We start from the raw sequence: 16904 nt of genomic DNA, 5'->3' as shown, positions 1-16904 counted from the left end.
TCTTAGATTACAAAAACCGCAACTTTGCTAGATTTTCTAGATTCGTCCATGCTAATGTCAAGGAGATTTAACACTGCCAGTTTTTAAATGGAGGAGATACTGACCTATAAATACTGTAATATAAAGCAAGAGCGTAGTTACTTCTGTGTCCTGCAGACAGGCAGCCTCATTTGGTGAGATTTGGAATTTGACATGCAGATTATCAGGCCAAACCTCCTCTTTTCATCAGGCAGACCCTCATTTTGTAGAGTAGGGATTAGTATGGTTGAATTATATTTTGAAACGGTTGTTTCAGCCCCCTACCTGATTAGGGCCGGTTTTCTGACTTAGGGGAGCTTACTTTGTCTCCATGCCTTATTCTCACCCATTTTAAAGTGTATTTGCTTTACTTCTTGTGGCTGGCAACATAATAGCAGAATAGGGATTGTATTACACTTCCCAATCTGTCCATACGGAGGACTAGGCAAGAGCATAACAAACCAGTATTGCTTCATCTCCCTGTTTCCTAGGTAAGGCTAATCAGCTTTTGTTGAAAACAGCAGTTGGGAATGGCTTTATCTCTCCTACTTGTTTTTTAACTCCTTGGTGCCAGATGCTTCAGTGCATGCAGTGCCAGGAGAGGACTTGTGCTCCCTGGATTAGTAATGGCGCTTCTGCACAAAGACATTTTGATATTCTTTTCCCTGGTCTAGTATTGAGTCTGATGTGATAGTTAGGACTCCAAACATGATGCTTTCTGTCTCTAGGCTGGAGTTTAACTTATTTTGTGTTTCCAGCATCTTTCACATGTTGTGATAGTTTTTCACATTTTGTTATTAAAGAACTTTAACGATCTTTTCTGGTTCAAATCCTGTGCCTTAACATCTTCTTACTTTAGCTGCCGTCCTGGCTGGAAAGAAACAAGATAGGATTTCATCCAGACCCTGCTGGTGGTTTATAGTTGTTGTGAATATCTAGCCATGTACACTTCACAGCTTTTAATATAAGTAAAAATTTTGGGGGAACTTTCTAACAGCAATTTTCCTCTTCAAAGTAAAAACATTCTATGTGTGTGCTTTACTGTGAAAGCTGACAGCATTTTATTTTGAAAATGGAAAACTTTGCCCTTGTGGATCTCCAGACTGCACAGTCTGAACGTGGACTAAAGTATTCTTCAAAGAGCCGCTGGGGATTTATTACTCCTGATTTATATCTGGAGAAAATGAGGAGATTGTTTAGTTGGTGACAGTACTTTCTCTCAGGTTGAGAACACGGGTTGGATTTGAGAGGTGGGAGATTCTGAGCCTTGTGCTGCTTTTCATTAGTGCACACCCTGCCACAGCTGAAATAGGCACATTAAACCTCTCAGCTGATTAGAGTTGGTGTAAGGCTTTTTGGTTTGTGTTATATATCTGTTCTCTTAAGAGGTGTGAGTGAGAAATAATCATGAAACATGTAGTTTACATTCAGGAGTTTTGCTGGACTGTGTTTCTGCATCTGGGGATGGTGCAATGCAAAGTATGTGGTTTCTTCAGCAGGATGCACTGAAGATTATGGAACTGGGTTAATACTTGATTTCTGTTCTCAGACCTGTGCAGCCTGCTGTGTAACCGTAGGGAAATCACTTGCCCAGTACCTGATTTTTTCTATCAGAAAAATGGGAAGAATGATAGTCAGCAGCTGTGCTATGCATTTTGAGACCTATTAAAGACTTAAAGAAATTGCAGAAGACATGAATGCCGTGCTTCTGATGGGGAGGGTGTTAGTACAGAGTTAAAATGGAAATGTGATGAAAACCCAATAAAGTCAGCCAATGTTGACAAAGATAATTTGCACTTTAAAAAGCCAGTTGAGTTTGCATAAATATGTGAATAATATGTGCACACACAGATGAAATGCATGGAACATTAGTATATAAACAAATTAGGTTTTCCCCCTATTTCAGGCACTTTTAAAGCCTCAGCACTTCATGCCTCGGCAAACTAATGGTGTTCACTTGCACTCTGTTTGAAAGCGAAGTAATGGATATGAGTCTCTGCCTGTTTAAGTAGTACTTGGAGTTTGAAGAACTTGCAAAACTCATTTGTAGTGTTTAATATCACTTGAACAGGTTCCTGTGTTGAGTTTTGGTTTCTACAGAAGTAGAGGGATCAGGTTGGGCAGATGATCATCCACTCGTGTGATACAAAACCAAACTGCTATGTCTGTCTTCTGAGTCGTTGCTTGGCCCTGGCTCCTCTTTGCTAGCGAGCATGAGATTGCTATATGTTAGCTTGGATCACAGACTTGCACTGAATTTTGTTCTTTCTCTAGTAATTTCATTTGTTATTACTTTTTATGCATTGGTAGCATGCACAAACCAAACAGACTTGGGCCATGTTGTGGTAGCCAATGTGAAATATAGTAAATGGCAACTTTGGCCTGTAGGAGTTTTTACCCTAAAAAAACCCCCCAAGATTCTGCAAACATGCTGCTTTTACATAAGTGCTTCTGATACCAGGCAGCAATTTATAAATATTCTGTGTTGCTCTGATTATTGTATAATTTACTACACAAATACATAGTTCCACTCAAAAATTTACTATATGATTATATGCATTTAGTTTCCTTTAGAGCAAATGAAAAATATTAGATTAGAGTGAACTAGTTCTAGCAAAAGCTTGAGAGAGAATGCAGGATTGGAAAAGACCTTAATGCATCCAAAACAATAAGAAGTTCAAAAGGCATTTGTCTTCAAAGAGAAGGGTTAATTGGAGGGTTGACTGCTAGATTGATCTTCATCTTTTATTGAAGGTTTATGGCTTCTAAGTCATTAAATGTTCTTGTCAGCCATGTTATTAAAAAAATCTGAACTGATGTAACTTTTTAAATGTAATGCTACTGCTTTAAATTTTTTTTCCTCAAGTTTGCTCCTGATAATAATTATATTTTTTGTGAAGATGTTTGTGATTACAGTCACGGAAGAATCACGGTTGCTGGAATTCATTATAAAGCATGAAACAGAGGCTACTAGAGCTGTCAGTTTTGTCTTAAAGCAGACAAATTAGAGATTTCTCTCCTAGAGAAACCAAAAGGGAGAGAAATGTAGTTAGCCCTTTAACTGCAAGAGAGCTGTAACAAGAAAAATGCATCCACAAAACAATTGGTTCAAAGTCAGTTCACTTCTGTCCTGATTGCATGTGATTGCAGCTCTCTTCACTTCTCCACGTGCAGTGACTCATAGATATGTTCTTGGAATTCTGCTAAAACATTCTGAAGTGCAATGATCCTAGAACAGGGAGGTTTTCTTTATTTGAGGGAAGATGTTTTTATGGTTTTTGCTCTAAGTTAATATTTGGTGTTGATCTAGAAGTATATTTTACTGGGTAAAGGTCCTTATTACACAACTGAATCTCATGTATATACACAGTTTAGGCTATATATGTTTTGTTCTCACTAGTGCAGCTCATCATAGTGGTTATCTCAAGAAAAGGGGAAAAAACAGTTAGTACTATAACTCTAGCTGTTAAGTTTTCGTATCCGATGCATAAATTTCACATATTTTATGAATGTGTTAAGTGTGTTGTACTCATGAGCATCACATATTCTATAGTACGTACACTATAGGAAGTATTACAAAAATGTAAGTTTCAGTTAATTTAATGAAGTCTCTTTAGGGGCACAAATGGATGTGAAGTTTAGCAGAGACAAGCTCAAGCAGTGTGCATGTTGGTTTTGTGGTGTGGTAATTATTTGGGGTAGAATATTAGTGTGCTACTACTCACCTAAGTGTGTACATGATGATGTCAAAGGGAAGAAAAGATTTGGGATGGAGGGGGAAATTGTATAAATTTAGTTTAAAAACAAACTAAAACTTAGGCTGTATTAGTTTAAATAATGTGGAAAAGAGTATTTTTTTGCTGATGCATTTTATAGTTTCACATTAACACTTAAAGACTTTTGTGCTTTGTGTGCAGGTATATGTCTCGAGTCCATGGTATGCATCCAAAAGAAACCACACGTCAGCTGAGTTTAGCAGTCAAGGATGGTCTTATTGTTGAAACCCTGACGGTGGGGTGTAAAGGGTCTAAAGCTGGTATTGAACAAGAAGGATATTGGTTGCCAGGAGATGAGATTGTGAGTATAAAGTCTTTGAGAAAATAAATCACAGTTTCTGGTATCTTAGCATGAAACTTGTTTTAATTTATATTTAAAGTTATTTATAGATGTCGTGTTGGTGCTTGTGAACAGGGAAGTAATGCACTCTTAAACTTTTTTAACCTTCTCTATTCCATAGAAGCTCTTTCTTTTCGAATTCAGAGTTTTCTGCTATGAAACGTTGGCAAAGTCCTTTGCTCAGTCATCCCTTGCTTTTATGTAGCATTCTCGTCTACAGCTGTACACAAAGACAGTAAATACTATTGATATTACTTGAAATCCTCAGATGTCCTCAAATCCCAAAGACAGTATCTTTAAAAACAAACAAACAAAAAAAAGAAGACAAGATTTTTTTATTAATCTTGCTTTAACCTGAATCTGAAGAAGGAAGAACTCCTCCCTCTCAAAAGTGAAACAAGAAGTTGTACGTTTATATACACATGAAAATATGTGTTTTACAGATATTTGTGAACACCAGGGCATTTAGTTAGGAGGGATTTACGTAGCAAATTAGTTACAGGTGTCCAGACATTGTTCCACTGAATGTGTAAAATAAGTATTTAAATTGAGTTAAACAGGTTGAAAGTTACATGAAGGGAAGAAAAGCATGTTTGCTCTATCTCTCCATAGTTGACATGGAATGCACTCACAAATTTAACTGGGCATAGTCCCATAGAGTAGGAAAAAGCTCGCACTATTGCTTTGCCTTGTTCAGGAGCCCAGTCTCTGTATTTACAAAATGATGTTTTCATAATTTAAAGAAAAAAAAAGTTTGGCAAAGCCTTGAAATACTTGAACTCGGAACTGTTGCTTTGGAATATAAATTGCATTAAATACTGGTAAAATGGACAGCATTGTCTCAGACACAGATAATTACATTTTGAGGAAAACCAGAAAGACTCTACAGGAAAAAATACCAAAATAGTCACTGCGTTATTGCAGCCATCAGTAAGGTCCTGAAAGTGAAATAACAGATTGTTTTTTTGTTTTTAAGTGAGAGAAATAAAAAGTGGAAACAAGCAGTATCCATAACAGAAAACATTATGGTTAAAATTAGCCCAGTTAAACTCATTTAGAGTATTGAAACATGTATATAATGTACATTATGTCACTGTTAAGATTCTCGTTCTAATTTCATTAGAAATGCCCAAGGGAGCCTTTAGAGGGTATGTCGCTTTGTTTTTACTATTCTCCCTGAGAATAAACATTTCAAAATTCCAGCTTAGCTCTTTTAGGTATTTCTTATGTCAGTTTTATCTGTTTAGAGGTGGTGTTAACTGTGTAGACTCAACATGACATAAAGTCTGAGATCTGTAGTTATCTCAAGTACTCAGTATGTTTGTTTCCTCTATTGCTAAGAGAAACAAAACAAAACAAAGCAATCAAAATGCCTCGCAATAGCCAATCTCTTACACGGTCATTCAAAAAATGTTCCTGCTACTTATTAGCAACATTTGTCTAACAAAACTTGTAAGATAAACAGCATGTAAATACCCCATGAGTTATTACAATTATATAATTATTTTATCTTAGAATGAAAAGAGTTGTCTTTAACTTGACTGAAGATGCTGCTGAAGTCACATTATGAATAGCCCTTTGGTGAGAAGTATTGACTGTATTTTCAGCTTGACTGCTGATCGCTGCATTGAGCTGTGTCTGTATGTCTGATGGCCACCTCAGTTGTTCAGAAAACCAGTGTGCACTTAACAGTTTTATGCAAAAAACAGCTTCTGATCCAGGCCATGTTTCAACAGTACCCAACCTCTTAACTTCTTGATCCTAATCCTGAATCAAAATGGTGCAGACGGATGAAGCAAAACACATTGACTTGGTATAAAGTCATTCTCTTTGTTCTTTCATTGAAAAGAATTTTAACGAGCAACAAAGTGTCACTGTCATCACTCGTCATCAGATCAAGTATTTTCCATTCCCCAACAATTGGGGCAAAACCATGAAGCTTGGTATGTTCTCTACATTGGGCACACTGGACAGTTTTAGGGATGCTTTGTCTGCACTTGATCAAGATGCAGTTTGTAGTTCTTTGTAATTCAGTGCTGCTCAGATCTGGTACTAATGACTGTTGAGCCGTGAGCTCAAGTTACATTTCAGTGAGGACAAACACACTGAAGTCTTGCAGGAGATCCACTTGTAGGAGTTAGGACTCTATGAAATAGGGCTATTAATGTTGGAACAGGGATTTCAGGCTCATCAAGCTGCAGCTCTTACAGACAGACCCTTGACCCAATTGTCAAACTCGGTTTGACTGATACTACAGGAACTCAGCTCATGATGTGGAAGACTTGAGAGCTATTGCCATCAGTACAAGAACAGCCTTGGATTTTAGCTTGTTTTCTGGCACCACAGTGGAGGTCAGCAAGAACCAGCTGTTTCAAGGAGTTAGCAAAGGGACACATCCCTGTCGTCCCTCCATTTTTTTTATTTGAGTATTTGCTTGATGTTTCTTTATATTTTTGAAGTTTTGTATCTCAATCTCAGCATTTTAAATCCATATTCAAGTAAATAAATTACTGGCCTGGGCCACAGAACTGCTGAGCACCTGTATCCATTACTTCTACAGGTGCCTGACTAGAGGCTGCTACAAGGCCTGGAAGTGCTGGTTTTACTGATGACCATGGACTGATTGCTAAATGCTGACAAAAACTGAAAGTCTACAGATTAGGAAAACACAGCTCTATTTTGAAAAGATTAATTAGATAAGCTGTGGTGCTTACTTACGTGTTTCCAAACATTTGCCCTTTCCAATAGGTTGACATAATGATAGATCGGTGCGGTGAGGACGCCATCTCTGATAGGGTTACTCTCCTCCTTCAGAGGAATGTGTTAAAAAATTATACTATTTTGCTATCATTGTTCTGTCAGTATATTGAAGCTGTGATAAAACAGTGAAGCAAAATATCATGTATTTAGAGATATCACACAAGAGAACAAGCTGAGGTGCAAAGACAAAACCAGTTGGAGGGCATCAGGAGGCCCTTCCAGAAAGGGCAAGTCATGTGAAAGTGAATATTCTGAAAAACTGGGAAAAAGAATGGTCAGATTTTAAAAAGTATAAAGGTCTTCTCTTCTTCTCTCTGATATATGTAGGAGAAATATTTTTATATAAGTTACTAAATTTAAAATATGGAGGTAGTTGCCAAGCATACTGTATTCCAGCTGATTGGTACCTATACAATAACTTTGCTGCAAATACTATACCTCCAAGGCTTGTGCAGATTTTCATTTTGTTTGCTCACTTGCCATCTATACAGATGTTTTGCACATTTTCAGAATGTGTTCTCATCTTACAGGCTTTCTAACCTTGCAGATGATTAATGCATTTGACACAAAATAAGTGAGAGAAGAAATTGTTTTCTATTGTTATCCAGAACTTTAGTTAGGAATTTTGCATTTCCACTGTTTGTTGATGCCATTGTTACGCAATTCAGCAAAATCTCTGCAGCTTCTTGCCTTGCAAGGAAAATGCTGTACCTGAAATCTGGTAATGGAAGTTTACTTTTTCTTTCTAAAAGCTTTATTTCTATATCTCACAGAACTTGTGGAACTTGGAAGTGTTACTTATTATCAATACGAAAGAAATTCTCTCTTTGCTCTCTGGGTTCAGAAAAAAAACATTCAAATCAGTTTTGTTAATTATATTTTCAATACAGTTGATAAATGGAAGGGGAATGTAGTTCTTGAAGAAAAGAACCATGAATCTCCTTACCTATTCATTTCTATTTTCAGTTATGCCATGATGTCTATGTACTTTTATCTGTGTAAAATAGTGTTCAGTCTAATCCCAATGAAAGAAATCAAATCAAAGCACCAATGCCATGCAGCTTTGTGGGGGGTTAGATGTAGATCTTAGAGCTAGTTTGTCTTACTCATTTACGTCTTTTGTGATTTTTCTACAGACAGTGTGCATGGAGCTGTTTTGAGCGTTTAACGTGCTAATTCTTCTCCTCATGATTAAAGTCATAAAACTGCGCTGACCCAAAGGAGAGGCATTATGAATGTATAATGTCAATCTACATGTGTTCATTAAGCCAAACAATATTGTGCTCTTCTAAAATGGAGATGTTAGTCATATGGGTTCATTGTTTGCATCTGAATGCGACACATCTTACAGCACTGCTGTGGTTTAAAGTCAGTTCATAGTGGGCAAGTTCTCTAATGAGGTGTGAAGAGTGAGGCTTCACACTTAGTTAAGGCACTTTGAGCTATTTCTTTGCTGACAAAATACATACAAGGAAATTACGTTTTCAAGAAGTTACTCTTTTACAGAGTTTCATTTTCTGATCACTTAATTGATTGCTTATAGAAAGAGCCAGCAACTCTTCTGGCCAGTTAAGTCTGACTTGGGGATTTAGTTGCAGTCATTTTCCTGTGCATTTAGTCCTCTCCATATCTAAATTATTGCCTTTCCAATTCTTCCCTATAAAGATCTTTTAGTTTAGTGGAAAGAATGCTGTTTGGAGGGGCAGTTTGCTTGCTTTCCTGTTTTCAGAAAACATTAGCAGTAGAATGTTCTTTTCCCCAACACACCCCTGTACTCATAACCCGCTAACACATTACTGGGCATCTTCTTATATTTTATATCTAGAAAGTACTGGTGCTTGCTTGAAGTGACTCCAGATACTTTCAGGTCTCAAGGCTGCCTAAATAATTCATCTCTCTCCCATCATGTTAACCTTTGTTGTAACCCACTGCCAGCACTGTGAGTTTTGAAGGTGATTTTGTTAGCCCTGCTGACCTTAGACACACACCCAGTGATTATTGTGATTTGATGTATTGCAGGCTCAGTTTTGCTAGGATCAATCTATGAGCAAGGAGTATTTTGGCTGTTATGTTTGTGTTAACCTAAATTGCTTTAGATTGAGCAAAGGCTGGGTTCCTTGCTTGCCATCCTTAATTGCTTTTGTAATTATATTGATTTTTCCATGCCAGGTCAATATTGGTAGCCAGAAGCTGGTTTTTGAACTGGCTGTGTCATCTTGAGTCTCCATAAATATGAAGATAATTGTAAAAAGCTTAAGAACGGTCACGGTGAGGGTTTGAATCTTTTCTGTAGGCAAAATACACTTTAAATTAAAACAAACCAAAAAACCCAACCAACCAAAAAAAGCAAAAACACAAAACAAGCAAAACACCAACAACCCCCCCATTTGAAAGACAACAACAACAACCAAAACCAACCTACGTAGCTACCAGTTATTGCTAGCAAGCTAGGGGCTTCAGACTAACTAGTTTGAGGAATAGTTTTAATGTTCATCCCATTCATTTCACTTAGGAGCAGAAGGATAATTTGAAGTAGCAATAATGACAGCCAGTGCCTTCATCATGAAAACTCTTCCAACTAGAGAGCACAGAGAGGAAGAACATGTCAGACCAAATGAAGAAACATTTCCTTCAGTGTTTAAAAAATTCTCCATTTGTCTTATCCATCCATATTGACTTGAATCTGAAGTCCTGTGTGAATTCACTGATCCAAAGCCAAACCTAGCCCAAAACACGAGAGTTACTCTTTCTCACGTATTGTAACAAATTGAGGACTTTCCAGGCTGGAATGTTCCAGGTAGATGCCTAATTATAAGTTCAGACCGGCTTCCACCTTTTCTTCCACACCCCAGGGACAGTTTGAGGTGGCTTTGAAGGTCAGGCCACATAACAGTCTGGTCACACGAGAGCACTCAAGGGAAATGGGGTTCTGGAACTCTTCGAATCTTTCTTTTCTGTCTTTCCATCCTATAACATTCCATCATTCAGAGCTTGTTTTGCCAAGAGGCTGCCACTATATCACTCCACTGTGTGCTAAAAGCAATGATTATTTTTTCTTGCAAATTATTACCACAAAGGGTATTAGTGTAAAATTCTGTTCATTAATGAACCAAAAATTATAGTCCACTGGTGTAATATCCTGCTGTGGATCTGTGAAAGTACAGAAAGGCAAATATCTTCAAAACGCCAAGTCAAAGCATAGACTGTTTTGTCCTTGAGAAGCAAATCAGAATTCTCAGCTCTCACCACATGGACAAGAAATTCCTGCTGTATTAAAGCCAAGACCCTCCTTTGCACTAAGGCTGCTGGCATGTGGCTTATGAGAATGGCCTTGCTGCCCTTCCAGTGGCTCTGCCTGTCTCCAAATGGGTTGGGAATCACGAACAATTCTCTGCATTCCTTTTCCAGTGGTGTTTTTTGCTTCCCATCTGTTCAGGAGTATTTCTTCCCTCTCCTCGCAGTTCACTCTATTTGGAGGATCTGCATATTACTGAACATGACTCTAGTAGAGTCCCTATTATTGCATACCTAAGAGATGATGCTTTTAAACTGGTAAAACAACCTCATCAGCATCTGCACTTGCCTCTCTCAGCTTTCCCAACTTGACTTTTGAAAATTCAGCCAGTATAATGCTGTATTCTTCTTCGAGGCTTTCACTCACTGTTCTGGAGTTGAGATACTGATGATGTTGTTCACAGATTTCACAAAATGTTCAGGGTTTTTTTGTCTGATTGAAAGGGTGTTTTGAAGCATGGTAATGTACTTATGGGTTTGAAGTAAACTAGTCCTTATAAAGCTTCCATCGTGGGACTTACATTATGTTAATGGACTAGATTACATAGATCAGTCCATCTTGAGTTTGCTCTGAAAATATGCATCTTGTTTTTTTTCTACCTCTTTTGTGCCATCCCAGACCTAGTAGTGTTGTTTTTATTAACTTTGTGTGTTCAAAATGCTCAGCGTCACTGGAAACTGTTTTGAATCTTTTATTATTATGTCATGCTGATCACTGAATGAAACTTCATTGAAGCTGATGGGCTCATTAATATTCATGCTTCATTCACAATAAATGCAGCCCGCATGCCTGTAAATCACTGACAGCTGAAACAACACCAACCACACCTACAGCATGGGGACGTGGACAAGAAGTTGGAGATTTAAGCAAAGTGTGTAGGAGGCTCTGCTGTTGGTTCAGATAAAGTGTTTCTGAATGTGCAGAAATGACAACCTAGTAAAACATTACAAACTTCCATGGAGAAGATAAGGCCAGAAAGCAATGTAAACATATTTTAAGAAAAAAAGAAAGGAGCAAGACCTGTTCTGTGCACAATTCTTCTTGGAAGGAAACTTGGAACCACAAGCAAAGAGCTGGTTTCTTTCTGGTCTGGATTCATCCTCTTTCTAGGGGAACAAAACCTTCACATATGTAATGTGGAAATAAAAGGCCTTGCACCTAATAAATACTTCACTCCGTCGCTGATTTATCTCCTTAATGAAAATAGCCTACAAACTTCATCTTGGCTCAACGTAAGTAAAAAATGGTGACGTTAATAGCAGAAGCAGCTCCAGTTTCTGAGGAGATAGGTTGAAAATTTCTATTAACCTTGAACTCACTTGGAACATGAAGAAAGAAAAGAAATATTTTTGTTTGAAACTATTTTCTATTTCTAATGTCCTGGAGGAGAATACTTGCGTTGTCTTAAGTACTGTAAACTACTGCTACCCAAACGTGATCTTCTTGGGAGAGAAACTGAGATTTGTACTTTACTTCAGCACCACAGCTCATGGGCTCAGAATCATAGAATCATTTCAGTTGGAGGAGACCCTCAGGATCATCGAGTCCAAACATAACTTACCTCTAGCACTAAACCATGGCCCTAAGAACCTCATCTAAACACCTTTTAAACCGCTCCAGGGATGGTGACTCCACCACTTCCCTGGGCAGCCTGTTCCAATGCCTGACAACCCTTTCCAGGAAGAATTTTTTCCTAATACCCAATCTGAACCACCCCTGGTGCAACTTGAGGCCATTTCCTCTTGTCCTATCGCTTGTTACTTGGGAGAAGAGACCAACCCCCTCCATGCTCCTACCTCATTTCAGGCAGTTGTAGACAGCGATAAGGTCTCCCCTCAGCCTCCTTTGCTCAAGAAGATGAGCACGACAGGGATTTCAGCAATTTTGGCTGCTGCCACGCTACCACACTTCTTGAGAAAACTTCTTTAGCTCTGGGAACTGGATACTGGCCCTTTACTTTGGAGCCTGTCACCCTGAATTGTCCATAATGTAACTACAAGGTAGGAGAGGGAATAAAAATCTACCTGTCGTGGCAGAAATCCAGGGAAAACTTTGGTGGTTTCTGCCAGAAACAGAAGACTTCTAAGACAAACTGGCAACGAATTAATTAGACAAACTTAGGCTAGCAGGTTAAACTCAAGGAAAGAAAGCCAAAAGTGTTCTGAGAGGCTGTGGAATTCACTGCAGAACCTGAGTCTTCTTGCATCAGAAGAGGAAGCAGTTATCAATGAAGAAAATGGAAATGGATTATCATGAGCCTATAAATATGTTTAATATGCACTATAGAGAAGGAGATTTTGGTCTGTCTTCTGACAGATGGTTCTGTATTCATTCTTTTTAGAATAAAACTGATTTCTAGAATGAGCGAAATTAAAAATAGTGAAATAAAAAAGAAAAACAGTTAATTGTTGAGATTATGAAAATCTTGGCCATAATAGATAGGTAGGTAGGTAGATAGACAGATAGAAAGAAAGGAAGACAGATAGATAGATACATAGATAAAAGTACTTGAAATTAAGCCAGGTGCCAAGGTAGTTATACAGACATATGAACTCATAATTGCTTTGGATTTATTTGTGATAAAATATGAAAAATGAATACCTGCAAAGTGTCCTACAGTGTCAGCTTATGGAAATCCATTTTAAAAAATGAAGCACATGTCATCAAAGGGAAGGATCTATAAAGGCAACTGATTGCGATGGACAGATTATCCTGTCTGTAAAAGCACACATCATTGTAGCTACCTGCTGTGGTAGTTTTCTAGAAAACGAAGGAGAAGATAAAGTGAAACAATTTTAATAAAGGGTTTCTAGCTGCTGTGGTGGTTTTGGCTTTGAAGGAGAGATGGATGCTTGCTTATTTGCTGAGCACTTTTGATGAGCAAAAGCAGTACGAAAAAAATAGATGCAAAACAGGAGGCAATGTATCTAGTGAAAACATATATACAAGGAAACTAGTGGGGAGAAAATAAGCTTATTTTGATGTTGAATTTACTCTAATGCATTACTCTAACTGTAAATGTAAAACATGGGATGATCTAAGAAGCTTTGTCATTGTAAAGCAATCATCCTGATCAAGTACGGATCCTGTACAGCAGTGATAAAAGGAAAATACTTTATTAAACAGCTAGCTCACCATTTACCTGCTGCAAAGATGGGGTAAGTCCTCTGAGCCATCAAGGAATTAATCACACCCTCCTCAGTTTGGAGCCTAACCTGCCGTTCTGATGGAGAGATAAAAGCCGATTCAGTGGGTTACTGAAAACAAGTTTACAGGAGGATTCCTGCTTGCTAAGGAGCAAAAGGAGCCGGAGCTGTTGTGGCATGAGAAGGCTGAGCCACAGGGCAGGAGGAGGCCAAAAACACACACAGTGTCCCCACCGCGGTGGAAAAAATACGGGGAATGGTGTTCCATGACACACGGTTTGTTCGACCCAGGTAGTGTGTGATGCACGCTGGTGTCTGTGGAAACCACTGCATCTGCCAGAGATCCATGACATGCTGAAGGTTTCTCACTGTACCCAAGGAGATACAGCCTGTTTAAGAAAGAGTCCAGCACGCATGGAAAAGGTGTGCAATGCTAGTCTGTTCCTCTGAAAAAAAAGGAGTAAGGCTCCAATCTGTCCACCTCTACAGATAAACTGCTGCATTATGTAAAACTCCTCTTACTACAGAGCAGTTCCTCGGGAGTTCAATGGTATTGCCAAAGCAGTGGATAGATGGGCAAGCAGAGACATTTCAAAGCTGAGCACAGTTTAGCATTTCCACAGTTCTTAAGGGCTCTTACAACTGCTCTTGTCCAAGCCCATTTCAGACTGCCTTTTCTGTGGGGCACAGATCCTGATATTTATACTTTGAGACAAATATTAGTGAACAGACAAATAATGTCAACGTGGAGTAGCTATTTACAGCAAATGCGTAAGAAGCATTTCAGTCAGGTTTTGTACTGGAGGACAGGAGTGCATAGGTAGTGTGTCCCCGCAGTGCTTTGTTATATTTGTGAGTCATAAAGGCTGCAAAATGCACTGCACAGTTTTAACAACTATCTGTAGTAAAGCTCATGTCTAATCGAGAAAGCTTTGATGGGAACAGATGCTGCCTGAAGAAGACAGAAAGGAACTGATTGATTAAGAATGGAGAAAGTGTTTAGAAATAGAGAGATGTTGTTTTGTTTAATGTGAATGGGGGCATAGGTTCCTGCCAAAACTCTGAGCCCTCCTGAGGACGGGACTCGGATACCAGAGGAGATTGGTGGTATGGTAGATACACCTGTCCTAGAATGTGGTACCACCACTTGTTATTATAATAAAGGCTTTTCATTTGCAGCAGAAAGTTTGAAATACGAAAAATTCAGAATAGAACATAGGAATGACTTCCCAGCAGTAGATGATGATGGATGCAGGTTGCAAAACCTAAAGCAGAAGGAAAGACGTGAAAAAAGTAACGTGTAATTCTTGTGGGGGGCATTTCTTTCAGTGCATTCTGCCTACTTGATATTGACTGGTAGTCAACTTGGTTGGGTTACAGTGAGGAGTTACTGAAAGCCAACAAAGAAATCTTAATACAAGAATCAAAGATTTTAAAAGTTTCTCTCTTAGCTGAAGGTGGGGAAATTGAAAGAACTTACATGTTAAAGCTGATGGAGGTAGGGAGAAGGGAAAGGAGTGTTCCTTATGGCTCTTCCTGAGGCCTAAAATACTGGAATCCAGACATGGCCTGTCTCAGTAGATATCAAAGAAATGCGAATCTGAGAAATGACAGGAACTCATTCATTGAGATCTTTTACAGTTTTCTAAAGGGTTGTGAAATAGTCAGGAAAAGATGACACTTCTGGGTTGGTGATTTGAAAATGTCTTGAGATAAATGTAGCATGCAAATATTACTATTTTTAAATAGTTTCTATTTCATAAACAACTTCTTTCTGCTGGCACGGACCTTGTTGCCATTCTAGATTTCACCGCTGTGACAGACAAAAAGCATTGTTACGATACGAAGTGGGTGAAATCTATTGTGTATCTACTAATACTCCTCCGTTAGACTAAATGTTTTAAGTTCTTCATCCGCTAGGCAGCTGCAGCTCTAGGGACTGTTAAAGCATAGACACTACACAGGGCTGACCATGAGTTTGTGCACAGGTGGGTCTAGATGAAAATCCAGTGATCTGGAAGGAGCTTTGTGTGCATGAGTGTGGATGAGAGATGCAGAGAAACACCACAGCAGCCTGTAGGTAAGCAGCAAAGAAACTCTGCAGAAGCACTTGAAACAGAACACCTGGGGGAAAAAAAACCCAAAGAGTGCTATGGAACAAGTGCCACACAGGAAATACTGGGAACCATGAGCCGCGAGGAAAATGCTTTCCTTCATTTGCATCATATTGAATTTAGGACAACGGAACTGTATGTATACTATTCATAAATAAACATGGCTGTGCCAAAGAGATAACTGACTTACAACTGTTTTTCCCCACCCATGTGACCTTTTCTTTTTTTTAGCTTTCTGGTTGGGTCCAAAGGATATCCATAATTTGGATGCTTTGGGAAATAGTTCAACAGTGTGAAATGAGCAAATCCCCATAAAGGGGAGTTTCGTGAATAGAGTTTTGCCTTTTTTCCCCCCACCCTTTTCCTCTCTTCACCTGATAGTAGAGTGACTTAATACCGAGTATCGGGGCTACCATTAAGGGACTTGGAGAAAACAGATTAACAGGTAAGAAATGAGCTATGTTAATGGAATATGCATTATAAAAGAGCAAAGTAGATCTTTTAGACAAAGTCTAAGAAAGGAAGTTATATTGTTTTCATGTGCTGTGCCTACATATAATTTATAGGAAAATAAAAATTTACTAATTGTTTTTACACTTTTTTTTTTTCAACAATTATGGGCTTGCTAAGGTATGGAAGTGACCTAATAGTTACAATTGTGACCTCTAAGTTATTGTTAATTTTACTGTCAGTATATGCTTCATGTCTGCTACTTAATGGTATGCTAATTGTACAGCAGGGTGTCACATTCTCCAACATACAGATTCCCTATTTCAATTACAGCTAAGTAAATCTCCATTACTAATGAGTAAGCATTTCTTTTCCATGTACATTTGCATTATAATGGACATTTTCTTTATGCACTAAAATTATTCTTTCCTTGACAACAACTATATATTTTATTCTACAGTAAAGGCTACGACGTGATGATTCATTCCTTTCTGTTGGGTTTATCTGTATTTAAATTGTCAAATTTCTTGATAGCCTGACATTTTATGTCCCATGTTATTTTTTTGCACTTCTAGAATAAATTTATGTATTTGCTTTAAGACAACCTACTTAAGACAAATCACAAAACCAGTAAGCTTACATGTCGGTCATAAATTAAACTACATTTTCAAAATGGTTGCATTGTTTCATTCGTGTTACTGAGAAATCTCAACTATTTATGTCAATGCAAAGTGACCTTTATGATATAATGTTTGAGTGTAAAGAACAAGTGACCACAAGTGACCTGTATCACTGCAAGATCCCACTCTGCCTAACAGAGCACAGCTCTTTGGCTGTTAAATACAATCCCCCAAACAAAGTTTGCTGCCCTGCTGATGCAGATCCCCACACATGCAACAGGCAGCTGAGCACAATGAAGGGGCAAGGCCTCTGTTACACCTTTGCTGCCGGATCCGCGCCCCGGGGGGTTGTGGCTGGTCCCTGGGTGCCGCTGAGCCCTTGGGA

The 16904-nt window shown here is 38.5% G+C and overlaps 1 protein-coding gene across 6 annotated transcripts in view; it reads left to right on the top strand.

Annotated features, from left to right (window-relative positions):
• The window catches only part of ZMYND11 (zinc finger MYND-type containing 11), a 108201-nt gene that overhangs the window by 59650 nt on the left and 31647 nt on the right, over positions 1–16904 (top strand). For all 6 annotated transcript variants that reach the window (XM_071805309.1, XM_065831973.2, XM_065831972.2 and 3 more), the window contains one exon: positions 3936–4095. In XM_071805309.1, coding sequence (XP_071661410.1) covers positions 3940–4095 — 156 coding nt within the window. In that variant the 5' untranslated portion in view covers positions 3936–3939. The remainder of the gene's footprint in view (positions 1–3935; positions 4096–16904) is intronic.

Source organism: Patagioenas fasciata, chromosome 2 (assembly GCF_037038585.1).
Source record: "Patagioenas fasciata isolate bPatFas1 chromosome 2, bPatFas1.hap1, whole genome shotgun sequence".
In the NCBI taxonomy this organism is placed as follows: Eukaryota; Metazoa; Chordata; class Aves; order Columbiformes; family Columbidae; genus Patagioenas; species Patagioenas fasciata.
This window is presented reverse-complemented; position numbering and strand designations above follow the sequence as displayed.